At 38.4% G+C, this 20,663-nt stretch overlaps 1 protein-coding gene across 1 annotated transcript in view; it reads left to right on the top strand.

Annotated features, from left to right (window-relative positions):
- The window catches only part of oxct1a (3-oxoacid CoA transferase 1a), a 55,768-nt gene that overhangs the window by 9,608 nt on the left and 25,497 nt on the right, over positions 1-20,663 (top strand). Inside the window, exons 8-13 of the mRNA XM_085475724.1 lie at positions 11,188-11,295; positions 11,560-11,674; positions 12,111-12,205; positions 12,809-12,857; positions 13,256-13,328; positions 16,780-16,855. Coding sequence (XP_085331850.1) covers positions 11,188-11,295; positions 11,560-11,674; positions 12,111-12,205; positions 12,809-12,857; positions 13,256-13,328; positions 16,780-16,855 — 516 coding nt within the window. The remainder of the gene's footprint in view (positions 1-11,187; positions 11,296-11,559; positions 11,675-12,110; positions 12,206-12,808; positions 12,858-13,255; positions 13,329-16,779; positions 16,856-20,663) is intronic.

Here is a 20,663-nt window from a genome sequence, read left to right as displayed (position 1 = left end):
TGCAGAGCCTGGCTTTGGGTGCCCTATTATTCACCCAGAAGAGTAGATGCGGTGACCAAAATCTGGATATATGATGGTAAATGAACTGATGGAATAATGACCTAATATTGTGTAAATATCAGTTAATTCTTGACAATTGGTATAATGCAGTAATTACTGATGTTCAGTTCAACTCAATTCAATTTTATTTATATAAAATTCCGAGCTGAAGCCCCCTGTTGGGCAACAGAAGTACTGCAGATGGGCCGCAGTAATAACAGATATTTAGTTTGAAATTACAAGTATGGTCTTTTCTTATTTATATACATTTTTTTAGTTATATAAAAAGTAGTTGGGTCAAACATTGGCCTTAACACTTTGGATATTACTGGGTAATATTAGCAATGTATAGCAAACAACTTTTATTGTTTGTTTTGGAAAGAAAAATCACTTTCTCTTGTATTTTGATTAGAGTGAAGAGTTTAGATTGAGTGTGACCCATGGGGATTTTCTGGTTTTTAAAGGGTCGCACTCTTGACTTACGGATTGACTGGTATGACTGGTTTACTTATTGAAACATGTTTGTGATGGCCTATTACCACTAAGAAATTTACTACAGCTATTGGATTTAATAATAATTTAAATAATAATAATCACAATGCTAAGATCTAAGTATAATTGGTTGAACCGAATATTGCGACTATCATTTTGAGCCTAGAATCACCCGAGTCATGTATGAAGCTGCTGTTGTTGGCAATTATAGGTCCAGGCTACAATAGAAGTGTTTTCCATAAGATACATTTGTGACATTTTTACCAACCTTTTTGCTTACCTATAGTGATGAGTAGCAGGCATTGGATGAAAGACAGGTTGATCAACGTGAAAAATTGAATGTGGGATTTGGATCACAACATAAGCTTGCAGGATGTACTTCACATTGCAAGATCTGAAAACAGTTATGAACATGAATGGCATCTGCTAATTGTCATGAATTGAGAAATTTAAAAAAAAAGTTTACTCTTAATGTTTAGAATGGGATTATTCTAAATTATTAATATTTTACTCTTCAGCAGAGTACTTGACATATATGGGTAAGCTAAAGAAATGTCATTTGAAGTGTTCTATTTAGGTAAAGAACTGATGTCAGTCAATTAACCTCTCCTAAAGTGCTTTCTCCAATCTGACACAAATAATTTTGCTTTAGGACAGAAAACTGCGCATCTGCATCTGAACTTAATTAATCTTTTTTTTAAATGGAATTTGACGTTGCCTGCCAGTAGTACAACTAGACTGTGTCAAACAACTGCCAGTTTCAGACTAGTCTTTGAAGTTTTTCTACTTTACTCCTTTTTCATATTGTGCTCTAATTACAAAACGAGTCATCCACATATCAACTTTTTTTTTTTAATCTAAGAGGCATTCATTGTAATTTGTGATGTGGTCTGATAAATGATATCAAATAGAATTTACATGTTTTGAATCTGAGTCTAGTCCTGCTTTGTTTAACCATTTGATTCACTTGATTTTCTTTCTTTTTTAAATTTTTTATAATATAATAATGACACTGACCTAAAGTGAGTCCCCTTCCTCATTTCTGCTCACCCACTTTAAAATGAGTGTGCAGAGTGATAAATAATAACAGGTTCCTTATGTTAAATAAATGTCTAACTTAAAATCCCATTATGGTTCTCTGACTGCTTCGTTCTATCACAGTAATTTGTCAGATGGCCAGTTTTATGGTCCATTTTTTATGGCAGTGGAGGTAACATATTAACATTATGACAATTTATTGAGGACTATAAAGTGATTGGCCCTATTAAGAGCCTTTTTGTCTTGCATAGTGCATATTGGCATAGAGACTAATTACTTGTCTTATGCCAATACATTTCTCCTCAGGATTCAGGACATATTTGATCATAAATCTGGTGATTTTTGGAATCAATATTGACCCTGTTGTCTTGGTGTAAGGAGCAGACAGAGTGAGGCGTTTCTCAAGCCATTCATTTAACTTGGTCAGCTTTTTAGCTCACGCCATTTCACCAAGCTTGTGTTGCACATCAACTACTGTATTTTTCCACTGAGCTACCTAATAATAAAACTACCCACCTAATACTGTGAAGGGCCTTGCCCCCATAGCTCTAAGCTCTGGTGCATGGACACAGGGGATCTAGGGGTGTATGACAGTGAAACTATGGGTTACGAGGTGGGACTTTTTGGGATTAGGCTTATTCTAGAAATTGCCACAGATGTTTGATCAGATATGTGCGTATGGAGGCTGTGTCAAAACTCTGAGCTCTCTGTAGTCTTCTTTCTGTATTTCCCAAGCAGTTTCTGTGGTGCATGGGAGTGTCTTGTCTGTATGGGGCCTCCTGCTGGCGCAGGGGGAGTGGGATTGTCATCATATTACACTGGTTATCAGTGTTATTTCTGTCATCTTGTCAGTTGTTTTAATGTTGTGGCTTATTGGTGTATAGAAAGACCAAACTGTTAAGCAATTACTGATGAAAAAGGGCAAAAATGCAGTCAAGAGCTTGGCAAAACCCGGGGAACTTCAGGGAAATAATTTCCACACTCTGGCAGTTGTAGCTATACCTAAACAACTAGATTGTTTTATTAAATGAAAGCTAGATTATATTAGTTTAAGTCTTGAAAATACTTAATCATCTGTGAAATTAAGTCCAGTAATCATAGCCAGACTAAAACCCAAATCTTATTAATGTGATTCTGGTCATTGGCTTTAATTAGTTACTAGAACATCCACACAGTTAAGTGTTTCAAAATGAGTTTCATAAGCATAGGCGACTTTCTTCTTCAGCAAAAAGCTTATGTCCATTAAATTGTTGAATAAAGTTTTGTTTAGCTAACCCGTTCTTCTTTAATTTTCTTTCCTGTGCTTGAAAGGGATTGAACGGCGTTTAACTCGCAGACTAAAAGAAGAAACTTGAAGTATCTGGAATATCTATACTTAATATGCACATAAAATTATAGCTTTCATTAAAAGCATCTCTTTGAACTATTTACATACTGTCAGGAATCAAAGTCATCAAAGTCAAATTTACTGAGGCTCAATTTTTTTTATTTTTTAGAAATTAACGGCAGTTATGGAAAGCAAGTTCAAATGATCTCCTGGTATATATCAATAATCCCGCGGTGGTACCCGGCTGAGTTCATTTCACGCATCTTGGAGATAAATTGATTAACATCTTGTTATATTCTTTAATGGTTCACATTATTGTAACTCCGTCTCACACATAGCTAACATTAGTGCTCCACGCTGATCGTTGACCGACGATTGTAGTTTATGTGCCAGTTTATGCCGTCTACTTTTTTTAATGGAATTTATAATCCTGGAGATTGGAAGGGTGCCAGTAAACAAGATAACACAAAAGCAAATTACACACACAAAAAAGAAAAATTACCATTATCATCACTGGCTCCTTCCATGGTTGCTAGGCAACCAAACTCTGTGTTCCAGGGTGTCCAGCTGGTCCGGTTATTCCCTTATCACAGGTACAGTGAAAGGCCCCAGTGCATTGTGGGATTCAGTGCACCAGAGACTGAATCAAGCAGTGGTTTCTGCAGTTGTTCGATCATCAGTCACAGTAAATGACTCAGATGTTTTCTTGTAGCAGCGCAGTGTAGTTGTGTGGGTGTTATTATGCACGCACAGCAATCCAATCATGCATGAATTAAATTAAGGTATTTGGAAGTGTGTTTTGTTTTTTTGTTTTTTAGCCAGGCAAGAGGTCTAATTGGTAATAAATAACCCCCATGCTCAGATTTCCAGGTCAGCCTCCCACTGGATGTTTGCTGAAACAAAAATTGCAATAACTAAGGGTTTAAACATTGTTTGTGTATATTGTTTTACTCTTTGAAATTTACCTTTTAATTAAAAAAGGAATTTAGTTTCAATCATAGTTTGGGAACATGTTTTGTATTGGCTGGATAATTAGATTTTTTGTGATTATCCTTCCCTTTTTTTGTAAACACTATATCTGTTAAATTACTTGGCACAAATATTCCCTTGGAATGAAGATGAATTGGCGGTTAAAGGTCAGAGATTAAGGTCACTGTGACCTCATGTCTGGCTGTTGTTGTGAATACAATTAATTCAGGAAATCGTTCACTTGGATTCGAGGGTGATTGGTATAGAATTCGTTGGTTAAAGGTAAAAGTCACTGATTATAAAATGTCTTTGGCCATAACTCAAAAATATGCCTCATATTTGTGATATGATCAATATATCTTTTATAATTAAATGATAAAGTGATTTGTTTTATTTACTGGAGGCTCTAGACAAACATGGTTGTAAACTGCAGCTTTACTGTTTTTGGAGAGTTACAAAGCTGCAAGGTGTCAGTTTTAGTTTACTACTGTGTTTTTCCTTGAAATGATAGGGATTATTGCAATAGACTGGGGACTTGCTGGTGTAACCTGCCTTTTCGCCTAAATGACAACTAGGATAGGCTCCAGGTCCCCCTCTCTCACAACACTGAATTGGATAAGTGGAAAAAGATTGATCGATGGATGCATGATGGGTATTATCTTAAGCCGCTGCTGTGGTCTTCTGTAGATCAGAATGCCTTCTGTCTCCTTTAGTAACTGTTGAAATTTCGATTACTTGATACAGGCAACATTCCTTTTAGCTATTTTGCATAACTTCTAATGCCTTGTTGAGTTTTCTAGTCTTGTTCTTGACTTGTGCCCTCCACTGACATCATTACTCAAGCTACTGTTCTCTAGTACTTGCTCCCTCTGGGCGATGTGCTCCGTAAACATAATGTGTCCTTCCACATCTTTGCCGATGATATTCAGATCTACCTCCCTCTGAGGTTGAACTGCAATGTTTCTTTGCAGCCGCTACTCTCCTGCTTGTCTGACATTAAGACTTGGATGACTCTTAACTTCTTACACCTTAATGAAAGCAAAACTGAAGTCATTGTGTTTGGGCTTCCTAAAGATCCCAACTTCTCTCTTGACTTTTTGGGACCCCTAACCTCCGATTGCACTTCTTCCATTAAGAGTCTTGGTGTTATTTTTGACAATGCTTTTAAACTTGATAAACAAATTAGCTCTGTAGTTAAGGGATCTTTTTATCATTTGCGGATTTTAGCCAAAGTCAAGTCTTACCTTTGCAGGAACGATCTAGAAAGAGTGGTCCATGCTTTTATTACTTCACGGCTGGACTACTGCAATTCCCTCTATGCTGGCCTAGATCGTTCCTGTCTACATCGCCTTCAACTGGTGCAGAACGCTGCCGCTCGCCTGTTGACCGGTTCAAAAAAAAGAGACCACATCACTCCGGTTCTCTGCTCTCTCCACTGGCTCCCAGTTGCCTTTAGGATTGATTTTAAAATCTTATTGCTGGCTTTTAAGGTTTTAAATGGCACTGCACCTTCTTACCTGTCAGAACTCCTTAGTACTTATCGCCCCAGGAGATCTTTGAGGTCAGCCGACCTGATGCTTTTAGATGTTCCCAGGTATAAATTAAAGACAAAGGGAGAGAGGGCGTTTGCTGTGGCTGCACCCAGACTGTGGAACAGTTTACCTCCTCACGTCAGACTCTCCAAAAGCCTAGAAACTTTTAAAACCGCTCTTAAAACTCACCTCTTTTCATTGGCTTTTAGAAAGGTTTAATTTATTTGTTTTATATATTTTTATTTTATTTTTATCAGCGAGGTGTTATTACGAAATTGTGTTCTATTGTATTTTTATCTGTATTTACTGTACAGCACTTTGGTCAGCCTTGGTTGTTTTTAAATGTGCTCTATAAATAAACTTGACTTGACTTGACTAGTAATTAGAAACCACTTGTTTTCTCCATCATTTCCTGCCTAAGGAGGTTCATGAATTGAATTTTATGTGCAAAGATGTGCAGTTTATTCTTTATATTCCCATTTTGCACAGCTTATGGGGATTTAGAATATACATTTGCCACAAGGTGAAATGTGTTATTTGAATGCTAATTGACTAAAAATCTTTAATGTAGATTGTTGTAGTCATACTTGTTTTGAACTGATATCTCAAAACATATTGCACACAGCTCAATAGCAGCTGGCCAGCAGTGTCTTTTGTTTAGTTTTTTGTTATTGTTCCAATTTTGAAGTTTTCTCCTGAACATAAGAGAATACATCATGCCTCATTTTAAAGGCTGGCATTGACATTTCTAGGAGTAGGTCTGCTTGACATAAACATTACTTCAAGAACATTGCTGACATTTTTCATGGCTTATATAAATGCATCAGAAAATGTCACTGACAGTCTATAATATACTTTACTGATTGACAGTCAATAGGGTCTGATGAACTGGTTGAATGTAAAAGCAGAGGGAGACACTGTGAAAGTGTGATAGAAGACAGATTTGCTGAACATATGCAGAAACCGAATGTCTGACTGTAAGTTTAAAGTTTCCTCGCAACTGCCCGTCATCTGAATCTGAAGCACATTGCAAGAAGGCTTATGTGTTAGTTGAAATGTAAACATTGCCATTTGAGCTGTGAGTGCAGAAATCCATTCCAAATGATACAAGGTGCTTTGGTGAGCAATGTGTGGCATCTGAAAAATGTATTTTTAGTTCTGTAATGTTGTCAAGGTTTACATTGGCTGGCTATCTGCCATTTCCTGGATAGCATAAAATCTGTCACAGGCAAGGCAAGCTTCCACGGAGGAGAAACAGATTGCTCGTGATGTCAGTGCACTAGGTCAGGGGATATAGCCGGAGCTTTGCCCTGAAAGTGGAAACCATGCGTGGCCAAGTGCACAATAGGAGGAAGATTGAGAGGCTATAAATAAACACAGTAATGAGAGTGTGGTGTCACTGTCATCATCATGCCCTGTTGCCGGTTGCCTGTAGCCACACCTTCTTTCCCTTGACCTTTTGACTGTCACGTTTCAGTTCTTGCATCCCTAAATAAAATAAAGAGATGTAACGAAATAAAAAAATTTAATGCCAAATTTGTTTTTAGTTGTTTTGATAAGCCATTTGATTGGGGAAGTTAGTTAGGTATACAGTAGCCTGTATGCTAACTAATTAACAAACACATGCTACACCGAAATCTCTGATCTGTCTTTTTCTTAAAATAACATTAGACATTCAATTTTAGAATCTTCTCCCTCAAGGTCTCGCAGTGCATGAGAGCACTGTGGGTCACAGAGGGGTGCAGCTGCTCCCTGGTGCAGAAGGAGCATATACTGCAGAATTTTCTCCAGCTGCCACAAATCCCATGTTTAGAAAGTCTTGGTGACTTCTTTGAGTGTAATATTTAGAACTCTGGCTGAAATGACACTGATAATTCCAGTTTACTGTGTAACTATAGTGATTTATCTATAGTTTTGCTACATATATTAGCAAGTTCTGCCACAAAAAACTCCCCAAAACATAATAACACATTAAATCGAGTCATTATCTTTAAAATGGAAGTCAAGTTGAGGTTTAAGAAAGGATAACCATGCAATCAAAATTCACCTTTGGAACCAGTCTTAAGCTAGAGTCACACTGGAAGACCATAAAAAGTGAATGATATTCAGTGACTGCAGGGTGAATAACCACTGGCTAAGCAAAGTGGGTGTTACCCACCCAGATGAATTTCCCTCAACTTCCAGGTGACAACGCAGGATACTGTTGATTGATGTACGACCCGATAATAAAAACATTTAAGTGTTACCTAGGCAACAGGAGCCTGGAATGTCTGCAAGCGATCAGCCATCAGTACGAGCATTGCTTCCAGTTTGGACGCAGCTTTAAGACAATATTCACAAGGTGTGTTCAGTTGGCAAAAATACTGACTCCAAATGTAAGTTTTCACTATGTGGGGAACAACCAAACAACAGTATATCACTACACAGCGGAATTACTGTCTCTGCTGTAGATGTCTGTAGATGCTGTTGTTGTAACTCGTATATACCGGTAAGAATTTGTATTTGCATAACAATTTCTATAAAAATGGCACAATATAAGGAATTTCCATTTATTTACAAGTTATTTCAGTAGTATAGGATATACGATAGTATCTGTTGTTTGTTTTTATTTATTTAATGATTTTTATTTCAGTAGTATAAAATTTCCACGATAGCAGCAACAGGTATCTCATGTGTTAAGTACAGAAGGGAGTGTTGTCTGCACTCTTATGGTATTCTAAATGGAGAAATTGGACCGTGCTGTGTGTGTACACTGAGGAGTGGTAATGCAGCTGTACTTGTGCACTCATCACTTAGGCTATTAAAAAGAGGCAATTACCAGTGCTCTTTGTTTATTCCACTCAGTGCCTTTATAATCAAGGGTGTGATGAACATTGTAGCGTCTCGGACCTATTATTGTGTAACCTTTTTTTTAATACTGTGCACATATTTTCACTTGCTGCAACTATTGTAACCACTAAAACGATATAACGTAAAATCATTTCTGTTATATTTAGTTTATCTTGCAGTACTTTTTGTTCAATCAACTTAAAAATGTGATCCATCTATTTTATTTTTGTTATTCTTTTTAAATGTTTATCATATTTCATTAGCTTGGCATAGTATTTCAAGTGTCGTTTAGTGAATGAAGAGCGAGGGGTGTGCACCACATCACCGTTTATGGTTTATTCTAGGAATTTGATAGCACTGCACACTGATCAGTGTGAGATTAACGAGATTTGACAAAGCTCACAGCCTAAAAAAGCACAAACTCATGAAAAAACGCTTGCCACGTCCCCAGAGGGCACTTTGATTCCCTCTATCCTCCTGCCAGCTCACTTCATGCCTCGCTCCGCTCTCATTGATGTGAAAATCGTTCTACAGATACGGGAATATCAATGTCTGTCCATGTGTGCCTGCTTGCTAGTGTTACGCACCTGCTCATTGTGTGTGTGTTTGTGTCTGTGTGTGTGTGTGTGTGTATTATTTTATTTTAGTGCTTTATCCTTTCACATCCGTTGAACCTTCTGTCTGAACTACATCTGAGCAGTGGTGTAGCCGGGACACATCACATAGATGAAAAGAAGAGAGGCTTTTTTTTTTTTATGTACACAGCACATTTAAATTGTATGAGCTTGTTATTGTGCTTTGACTTAGCTTTGGGAGGGTAATTGAAAATGGAGCTGAATACATGGTTTGTTTGCATGTGTGAGACCAATGAAACAATATGAGGAAATCCAGCCTCTTGGGTGTGAATTCTGTGTTTGTTTGTTTTTCGTTTTTTGTTTTTCAGGGTCTTACAATTGTATATACTTTTCTAATTAAGGGATTGATGTTGTTTTCATATGCATCTTAAAATTCTTAGAAATTTACACCCCAGATATTTGTTGTAATCCTCCTCCCCCAGGTTTCCCTTGTCATAAGACTAAAACATTTTTTTTTAATAACATGACAAGCACAATCTTGCTTAATGAAGATGTCTAAGAAAATCATGCTTCTCACCAAGACAGATCAAGCCCCCAGAGAAAGATGTGGGTGAGTGTGTGGGACTGCTGCATCAGTCTCATCTTGCATGGCCTCGTTTCCACTCTGGAGCATCAGAGATTTACCATAAACCAGAGTAGAACCAGCAAAAGAGTCTAAAATCACTTTATGGTCCTGAGTGGCCCTAGCTCATGAGAGACCAAAGCCTGTGTATCCATGACAACGCTAAGATGGGATCCACTCTCAGCCATTGACTCCTCTCAGTCAGGGCTGAGTGCTGAGGGAGGAAATAGAGATAAGGAAAGATTCAATTCAATTTGCTCTGAACGGCTGCTTGCCCCTCATGTAAATAGAATGAGCAGGTTACACTCTGAACTACACAGGAGTAAAGCACTGAAAAGTAGAAATGAGGGCGAGAATTATGTTGTCACGGCTGAGTCGTCTTTGGTTCCCAGAGGTGTGGGAACACTTTTATTTTTTTCCATTTTTCATTTTAATTTTATTATTTCAACCACTTGAAGAATCTCCTGGAAGAAAGAAACAGCACATCCGTCCCATTGAAGTCTCATCTATTTGATAAAGGAAAATTGGTTCTCAAAAAAAGGCTTTTTGTCAGTCCCAGCTTTGTTTGAGTCCTTTATTTGAAATCTCTAGGACTGTAGTGTTTAATGCTACAGCCTACTGTAAATATGGATACTGCAAAAAGACCTAGAGAAGACCTGCATGGGCAGCAAGGCTTAATGGATCCCACACATGCCGTACAAGTCTCCCTGAACACCTGTGTAACTGCAGGCTCAGTTTATAGCAAGGAGGAGGAAGCAGGTTTGTTGTTAGGTTCCTATCCTAGTCATGATAACCCAACTCTTTTGAAATCAATAGCCATTTCCATCACTGTCTTGTTAGTCAGACAGAAAGAATCCCAGATGTATACTCCTCTTCTGCTGCTGTACACTTTCTAAATAAAGGTGGTGCACTTTCTGTCACAGTCAGCAATATACTGCCTGCTACATGTACACGATTTTTATATTGCTGTCATGTTAAGTACGACAATGATCGAGATGGTTTATTCCATATTATCAGAATAAACTGATCTGAAATTTAACCCTTGGAAAAAAGTTTTTGGAACTAACCATTGTTTTCCACGTAATGGTGAAAAGGTTCCTTTTGACCTCTATTTTTAGTTTGGCCAGCATACCCACAGCATGAATACAATCTCCTCCATACACCCCTACTCTCGCTGCTTTTGATCTTAGGATCAAGCTGCATCCCCTGGGCTTGGTGTGTCAGACGATTCCTATTTTCTGTTAGCCAAGCTGACTTTGGGTACACAGACAGCTTTCACTGGGCTCAGTGGAGTTGCTAGAAGAATAAATGCAACTTTTCCACAAATATTTACTGTCTCTTCCCTGTGAAAGACATGATAGTAGAATAATTTCAAAACCTCTGAGGCCATATTAGGACAAATGTTTTCTTCAGCATTAACGCCACTGATGTTTGAAGCTCAATTATGAATTATATTAGTAACAAACTTAAATTGTCTCATTTGTTTTTACATTTATTTACAGTACTTGCATTTTTAAAGCCTTAAGAAATTGTATAGTAACCCAAAAATCAAGAAGAAATCTTCAGATTTGCCTGCAGAGTGCGAAAATATCTACTGGATTTTTATCATTTCACCTTTTGAATTTCATAGCTTGGTAGGCAAAGGTTATTTTCTGGTGGTGTAATTCCATCTGTGCATGGTTTCTTTATCCGAACTTTAATCTCAAGGATCATGGGACACCTTGCAAGTGAAGTCAGAGCTCATCACTCTGTGTCTCTGTGTAGGTGGAAGAGGTGGTGGATGTCGGGGCTTTTGCTGCAGAGGATATCCACATACCCAGCATCTATGTCCACAGGGTTGTCCAGGGCGCCAGTTGTGAAAAAAGGATTGAGGTACAAAATGATACATTAAAGAGTTCAGAGAAGTAGACACATTACATTTGGAAGGCATGCAAAGCATTCTGGATTATGAAATTGTAATGGAAAAAGAAAAAAAGATCAATCCTGCAGTGATAGAACTGTAGAGATGAACCTTTCCCAAGCCTTTTCGCATTTCTTTCACTGTTCAGAAATAGCCTTTGTTGTTTTATTCATGTGTCGTGTTACTCAACCAGAATGAACTTTTCAAGATTATATTATATTTCCATATGTTTCCAGAAACGCACAGTAAGGAAAAGCCAAGAAGAGAAGCCCAAGCCAAAGAAGGAATCTGACATTGTTCGAGAGAGGATCATTCGCAGGGCTGCTCTGGAATTTGAGGATGGCATGTATGGTATCCTTTGATGGAAATGCAAGCAGTGAGAGGATAAAAAAATCATATACATTTGTGAAGCAGTGGCCTACTTTTAACGCCCACCAGGAAAACCAAACCAAAAAGTATCCAGCTGCCACAGAAGAATGCTTTACCTTGGCTTCCTTTATCATCAAGTTGCATAATAAATGATGCACATAATGTGCTATGCTTTTTTTTTTTTTTCTCCCTGTGGTCTTTAGTTACATTTTATCGTGACAGCTTCTGCCCTTCCTTGTGAAATCATCTTTAGTTTTTGATCGACTGATCTGTGATTAACCATTCAGTGTTTTTTGGACTTAACATGACTGTTTAGTGACTGTTTAAACAATGCATGCATTTGTTAATCTTAACACCTTTTTCCCCTGTCAGAAATACAAATATCGAAGCTACTGTCTTTAACAAAGAATAATACAAGCTAACCTTGGTATTGGTATCCCCATGCTGGCCAGCAACTTTATAAAACCAGACATCACTGTACACCTCCAGAGTGAAAATGGGATTCTGGGGCTGGTAAGACACCTACGTTTTAGTTTTTTTTGCCTTCCCTCAGGTTTCAGCGCTTTGAATCTTGACTAAACAAGCTAACGAGCTACATATTTCTTCATTCTTTGCAGAGACGTTTTTTTTTGAAGTGGCAGTAAGCATGTTTCAAACTGAATAGCCATTTATTTAACCAGCATCATTCCTAGTTGGGGCCCTCATTTGAAATGTGTTTCGATTGTTACGTAAGAGATTGTAGCAATTTGACGCTTTTTTCCGTCCATTTTTCTTTCTCATTATTTGCCGGCTGAGCCTTTTAACAAAGGCTGCCGCTGCTATAGAGTGGCTCTCCAATCAGTTGTGTTGACAGAATGTAGGCGCCTATGGTAATTTCTTATTTGTCAATGTTATATTTATGACTGCCAGTTTCAAAAAGGTACCGATCTCTCCACCTCCTCAGTCTCAAAAGATTGCTCTCTTTGTTGAAAGCAGAGAAAATCGATGCCTCATCTAATCGGAGAAATGTGATTGTGCCTCTTTCTTCAAAGACCATGGCCAGTCAGGCTGAGTGACATGTGTCCTGCCTGCATGTGTGCATTTTTTTCTTTTTACCTTTTATTTCTTTTTTTATAGGGTCCCTACCCCACTGAGGATGCAGTAGACGCAGACCTGATTAATGCTGGTAAGGGTTATCCTAATGAACATCTAATTTCCCACGTCCTCTGACAAAATTAGGTAATTTATTTAAGAGAGTTAAGTATGAAAACTGGTCTGGTAAAATATTAGGGAAAATAAGCATTTTATTTTACCATTTTTTCCCTGCCTGCTTCATGCTTGGCACAAACTTACTCAGATAATACTTGTTTGTTGACATTTGACAAGTGTCCAGTTATCCAGCATCGTTTTTCCCTCTCGAATTCAGCCTTCCATTAATTTTTTTTAATGCCATTGTTGTATGTTTTTCTTTGTTATTTACTGTCTTCATGTTCATCTCTAAAGTGCGTTGCTTTTTGATGTGTTGAGTGTTAAATTCACTGCTATGATAAATGAATTGCAATGCTTTGTGTTGCTTTTCTGCAGGGAAGGAGACTGTCACTGTGCTCCCTGGGGCAGCGTATTTTTCCAGTGATGACTCATTTGCTATGATCCGAGGGTAAGTCCATAACACACAAGCTTTTCAAAACTTATTTGTTGAATTCAAGTAAGATATGCCTAACAGTGGTGGACTTAAACGTAAGTCCCTTAAAAATTATTGAGTCACTTATAGCTTGGAGGTATACATAAAGTGAGACCTTTAAAAACATCATTTCTAATCTATTATTTACTGAATTTTAGAGTCGTCATAATTTCATATTTGCTTATCACCTGCACCAAACACCTGTAACTAGAGGCCAAAACCATGACTCACAATGCTGGACAACACTGTCATCAGTACAACTACACAGCAGCCTTCCAAATATTCCCAAGGTCTTCGGTTCTTATTGATTTGCCAGCTCACTGTGATTGCCCACCCAGACTCCCTGCGGTATCAATTCTTTTTGTCCTCCCAGCAAGAATTCAATATTGCTCATAAATAATACTGTCCTGTCACACTGGCAGGTACCGAATGGAACAACGCTAAATTTGTCCATGTGTGAGTGTGTCTGCTATTGTGCAGATATGCTGGGAAAGAATTACTCAACATATGGTGTGCTGTGAGCCACATTACCTCAGACACCACACTTATTATGTTACACTTGGGCATTTAGACTTTATCACTTCTTAGTCTGTATGTGTTTGTGTGTGGCCAACACCCACCATGAGCTGCTACATTCTTTTGCAGAAACAAAAAGGATTAAAGTGCTTTATGATTATACAGTAGGCAGCAGCACTAATCCGTGCAGCTGTAGACATCCTAGTGATACCCCTAACTGCCTGTTGCAGGACTTTACTTTGGACTTTAAACTCCTTATTCTGAAGCAGAGATTGCTTCTAGTGAAGAAAGTATCACACATAAAGAGACAAGTAAAACTTAATTTGCTAATATAGTGGATTATAGTGGTACCTCTAGCACAGGGGTCGGCAACCTTTCTGATGATGAGTGCCATCTAAAATTTCCTCAGAAGTCAGTGTGCCATATAATTGCATTAGCAATAAATTTAATAACGCTCTATACTAACAGTTACACACTATATAGACCAACTTTATAGAATTATATTTGTTCGCAGATGTTGGCAGCTATCAGCAAATAGTTATCAGCTATTTTGAAACAAAAAAAAGACACTTTTTATCCATAACAAGAACTCCATAACAGCAAATGAACTGTACAACAGAAAATGCAAATGCTATTTATGGTCTCCTCACAACAATGATAAGAAAAATAAACTGGGCCAATATGGCATGTTTGTTAATACAGAGATACACATGTTAATGTGATCTCTGGTCTCCCACTCAGAGACACAGGTCTCCGAGTGTCCAGCGTTCAGACGGCTACCTGAGGACACTCTTCGTGTGAGAGAAAATCTGCTCACACAGACATGTAGAGCCAAACACTGTCAATAAGGCCTCTGCAATATTCTGAAGAAAGTTAAACTTGTCAGGTAGTGATGTCCAGCAGGTGAAAATGCAAGCTCAGTGAACACGCACAGCTATGGATTCCAGCTGCATTCGTCGTTCTGCAAACTTTGATCCCCACAGAGTGTGAGTCTACGGATGTATCATTGTATTTCCGTGGTGCTGATGCTGCGCTGGGCAAACAGCTCCTGAAGAATTTAAAGTGTCGGAATGTAGAAATTTCAACGTTGCTTGAAAAAACTACCAGCTAGCAGTGTCCCTCTCACCGGTAAGCTAAGTTATTTTTAGCCAATTACAAGTTGAATCTGATAGTTGGGGTTGTTAGCTAAGATACCGTCATTAAGAAGCAGCACAACTAATGTGTGTATGAAAGTTAATTTGCGATGTGCACCGCTGGCCCAGCCATTTATTTTTTTAATGCACCTTCTCAGATTAATTCACTGCGTGTCGTGCCCAGGGCTGGACTGGGACAAAAAATCAGCCCGGGCATTTTGACTAGAGACCGGCCCACCAGGTATTAAAGCCATAAAGCCTTTGAATGAAACCAAACACTGTTGTGACAGTTATGTACACTGTCTTGTTGGTATATGTATGATTTCTATACATTTTACGTCAGATAAAAACTTTGGTTCTAAGATTCAGATAATAATTTTTTAAAAGCTAGACATTTTAAATGAGAATAAGAAAGTATTTCTTTGTGCCCCCCTTTCCTTGCTAATGCCCTACCTGGCCCCCTGGCAAAACTTTGCTAGATCCGCCCCTGCACAGTTACCAGCTGTCGGCTACAAAGGATCCTGGTGTTATTTGTCTCTCAGAAACAGTTCATAACTTCCCTTCAACTCATTCATGTCACCTAAAGGTAAACCTGTTTCTCCATCACCTGTTCAGCTCTGATGATTCAGTAAGGACATCTCCTGGTTTCATCTTCATGTTTCCCTCTCACCACATATCCAAGCCGATATCATGACCAGCAGCTTTTACAGCTGTGGCTCTAGCAAACATCAGCTGATACTAGAAATTAATATTAAATAAATTCTAACAACAGCTGATCAAGCTTAAACGTGCTGCTGTTGTTTAACACAAATAACTAAAGCTTTGTGTCTTTTTTTTCATTCTAGCTGAAGTACGGGACAAATGCGAAGTACGAAACCCGTAATATTTTCTCTGAATACGAGACGATTCCGCTTTTTACGGGACAGTTGGCAACTCTACTAACTAACCTTATGAATGAAATAAAGTTCACTATCAGTAACATCATAGCACCCACCCAGCCATTGGCTGTATAGAAACTCGGTCATGCTAGTTAGTACGAGTTATTGTAACTAACTGTAAAAAGTCAGTATAACGAAAATAAACTCCACCTAAACTTGGCTTATATCTGACTCAGATAGACTGCAGGTCATAACTTCTTACCTGAAGTTCAGTTCACCTGACACTCGGACCGGCAGCCGCCTCGGATCTCTCCTCCTCCTGTCTCCCCTTTCCCTCATCCACCTGCTGGCTTCTGTAAAAGCTCCGCCACAGTCACCACCAAACAACTGAGTTATTTCTACACATCAACCAGCATCCGGCCAGTCCACCACCTTTCATTGTTTATACCGTTACAAAAACAACAACAAAAACAAAAACATCGGCCAATGAAAACAAAAAGTCACCATCACCGGTATGCCCGATGGCCAGTCCAGCTATGGTCGTGCCATCAGTTAACCCTTTGCGTGCCAGCTGTGGCACGCGTGTCCAGGTTTGCCGACCCCTGCTATAGCAGATAAGTGTTTGTTTAAAAAGATGTGAATAAAACATTGGAACAGACCTTTTATCTATGACAAGTACTGCTATCAAAAAAAGGCTGAGATGGGAAGATTATTATTGTGAAGGCATTTAATGTGAGAATCAGTCTGATACGCTTGTATGGTGTCTTGTCACAAAAATGGAGTCACTCTAGCAGTACTGTTGTGTTTTATTTTATATCTGATGGGCGGATTTGTGAGTTCATAAGTGGAAGTGATTCTGGAGTTGACAGCTGTCTTCTTCTGTTGTGTCATTCTCATCAGGGGTCACATCAACCTGACAATGCTGGGCGCCATGCAGGTGTCAAAACATGGAGATCTAGCCAACTGGATGATCCCAGTAAGTTTGCTTTTGATTGCCCACAGCTGTTAACTTTTTTCCACATTTGTTGTTTCTTCAGCACCTGCTGTGGTTCAGCACAGCAGTATAATGAGCGTGCTCCAAATGTTTAATTTGTTGAGGGTTTGCTGATAGGGTTTACTGATATTTTTGTAATTTTATTTAATTATTTTTATTTATTGAGTTTGTGTCAGGTGGGTGTTTGATAATGTAAAAGTTGTGGTACGGTTTTATTGTTACATTATTCTAACTGTATACATACATCCTTCTGTCAGTACAGTACATATTCATACTCATTCTTTGTCTTTATCTGGCTTTCAAGATCTAAAACACTGAATAATCCATCACTATATAAATAATTACTTGTTGTAATATTAGTTCAAACATGTAACTACTACGAATTCTCTTTCAGAATACTTGCAACGATACTTGTATCAATATTGAACCGTTCGATATAGTGGTTTCAGTTCGGTACGCATATGTATCGAACAATACAAAATTTTTAATTTACTTTATCAACTGTTCTTCTGACGATGCTGTCTGTGTTGAGAGCTCAGTGGATATGTGTTCGACTACTCCGCCTAGACTGCACTGTCGAGGAAATGCCTTTCACTCTCTTGTTTGTGAGTGCTGCAGCATAATGGGTGTACAACATTATTATTAGATATTACATCAGGTCAGTTGGTACTAAGACCACAGTGGCCTCAGACCTTGGGAATGATTACTAAGGTCAAGAACCCATTAAAAGCCTCTTTGCCATGTGGGAGTCCTCAACCAGAATGCCCCCTGGCCACAGAGGTTTTTTTTGTTTTGTTTTGTCTTTTTGCACTGAAGTGCTGACGTGTACGTGCAGAGTTGTTTCAGCATGTACATCATTTTATAGACCCATCTCCTCTAAGCGACAAACTAGAAACGGGCACAGTCTTGGAGACATGCAATTTTACCATGCAATTTCTTGTGTTATTTCCTTTTTTAGTTTTTCCTCTTTAGTCTAGCCCTCAAAGGGTTGATGGCTTTGGTTTCCACTAACCATTGTTACATCATTTCAAACTAAAACAACGTATATCAGTAAAGATTTTGAGTTTCAATATTTCATTCATCAACAGCCGATGTCCATTTGAGTATTCCTTTAATTGTTTTGAACAGTGTAAATGACTGCATAACAGCTTGGTGAATAGAATACTGTTGTTGATGGTGATTTGTAAATTTTGCAACTTAATTTAATTTTGACCACTTCACTCATACTTGTTTGTCCATGGTAATTGCTAATTAACCAGTGCTTGATTAAGTATGCTATGCAGATTTTGAAGCCCTGCAGTGGAGCTGCTCATAGACAAAGAATTTATTTATTTTGTTCTGTTGTGTAATTCTGGACATTTTGAAAAGCGAAACAATGCGGAACATTGGCACACATACTTCTGTCCTCACCTACGCTTCAATCTTCATTATCCCCTCTTTAGAAAGGATGGATGACGAGAATTACATTTGCAACCCTTTGTAATAATGAAAATTATTCACTATCTAAAGATGGGTGCATAGCGTGAAATTGGAAATGTTTTACGTAGGAGTTGGGGATGCAGTACTCTCAGTGAGATTATGTTGATTTCAAATGCTTTTAATATGCAAAATGCAGATGAACATTTTCCAGTTGAGGGCTTTGAAACGCTTTTACATCTCCACTCAGGCTGAAACATCTGGAAAAACAATAGATGAAGTGAAAAGGGGTAATAGAATACAGGATTCGGACTTGTTGTGCTATTTTATCTTTGGCTGCGAGAGCTTTATCAAGTTGTCCTACATGGAGAGGTCTTTCACAGGAGATACACAAAATACTTCTTGTTATATGCACATCCTTCCAGGTTTCAAAATGAGAATCAAGTTCAAGTTCAAATTTTATTCGCCACATGCAGTGGCAGGTTGCCCTGCAGTGGAATGAACCCGCCCCCCAACCTTACACACACGACACAGACATCACATGGGGTTACAAGTCAGAGAATGGTTGCATTACAGAAAAAACACTGAAATGTACACTACAATGGGAAAGTACAAGTGGAAAAACAGAGACCTCTACTCATGCTGGGCTATAGGAGGACAGCATGAGAACAGGAAACAAAAAAACTCCTCTGCACAGAAAGCACATAAATGTCCACAGTACAACATTATAGAGCACGTGACCAGCAACAGGGTTGGGTAGGGGATAAGGAGTAATCCCAGGCAACACAGCAGCCATCCTGCCACTGCGCCGACTCTCCAGCGTGGGCCCAGACCCGCCTCGTGTTCCCAGGAGGCAACAAGCATCGAAGACATTGGAAGGGGAGGGGGGATGAGTGAGTGCTTATCAGTGTAAGTGTATGTGTGTGCATGTCCATAGTTCAGCTGAGACAGTGTCCTTCGCCCTATCAGGCTAAGTAAAGTCTACCAGCCAACCCAGGTGGCCTTGCATAGAGTGGGAAGAACAGTCAAACACAGTCGTTATCAGGGAGTTTTCGTTCGGCTCCAGCCTTGAGCCCATAGCTGGCGCCGAGGGGATATCAGCATTATGATGTTGATGTTGTTGATTTTTCTTTTATGCGAGCAGCTCATGAGAATTTCAAAGCTGTTCTTTAACACTCCGACACTGGTCTCGCAATCTCCTGTTGGAGAACCGCGAGCTTCTCCATGATGTTATCAAACTTGCGCTCCGTGGTCTTATCATTCTTGTGCTCAGAGAGCCGATTCTGAGAACTCACGACTGCAGTGAGCTGTTCCACGATGTAATCCAGCTTTCGCGCAGAGGTGTTGCTCTGAGCAGACCTCTCCTTGATGTAACCCAATATACGCTCAGAGGTGTTATTCTGAGTATTCACGGCAGCTGTAAGCTTCTCCAAGGTCTTAACCATGCTGCACTCAGTGAGCCCATTCTGAGAATCATGTCTCTCTTTTATTTACTTATTTTTTCCAATGTTATTTTGACCAAACTCTGTCGTTAGTTTTACTCGTTCCTTTAAAACTGAAATGAATAAACAAGCACTTCAAGGCAATCGTATAAAGGTTAACGAAAGCATAAACATTTATCTGGTCAACAAAAACATTTTAAAGTTAAATCACTCACAAAAAAGCTGTTAGTATTTGCAGAAAGTTTTTTTCTGGGTTTTACTGCAGTGTGAAGATTAATTGGATTTTTTAAATTAAATAGTTTAATTGATATAGCTTTTAATTGATAAGGCAAGAGAAACCATTTTTTTTATTAGATTTTTTTTTATTATGCACAACTTTGGCTGTTATTATTATTATTATAAGTATAGAGTTGAAGAAGAATTCTCACTCAAAGTGATAAATTGTATCTCTCTGAGTATGTGAATAAGTTCAAGAAAGAGTAATAAGGTTTAGAGTAAGTTACAGTTTCATGTTTATTGTGATGCTACATATGTTTATTTTACTAAAAACGTGCCCACTCAAGTGATGGTAGGTTATGTTGCGTCTTCATATTGAAAATAGGTGCTTTGGTAGAGTGATAAATGTGTAATTTTGTTATTGTGATTTTGTCTGGAACACTACGATCTTGTTACAGTAACTAAGATGGTTGTTTGACAGAGATGTTTTTAAACTCTTTTTTAAATTTAAGGAACCAATGGCAGCGTAGGAAAAGAACCTTGTGTCAGAAGTGAAGTTTTAATTGTATTTATCTATTTTTTTTAAAATATTCATTTTATTTGTTACTAACTATGAGTCTATTAAAAGCCTATGATTATGATTTATCCTTTCCTTTGTTTGTTCATTGAAGTTTGTATTTTACAGAACAGAATTAGAATTGATCATTGTTGAGCTT

Source organism: Copadichromis virginalis, linkage group LG12 (genome assembly GCF_057382275.1).
Source record: "Copadichromis virginalis isolate Kocher_CV1m ecotype Utaka linkage group LG12, C_Virginalis_male_GT1.1, whole genome shotgun sequence".
NCBI lineage: Eukaryota > Metazoa > Chordata > Actinopteri > Cichliformes > Cichlidae > Copadichromis > Copadichromis virginalis.
Note: the sequence above shows the minus strand (reverse complement) of the source record. Positions and strands in the feature narration are given on the sequence as shown.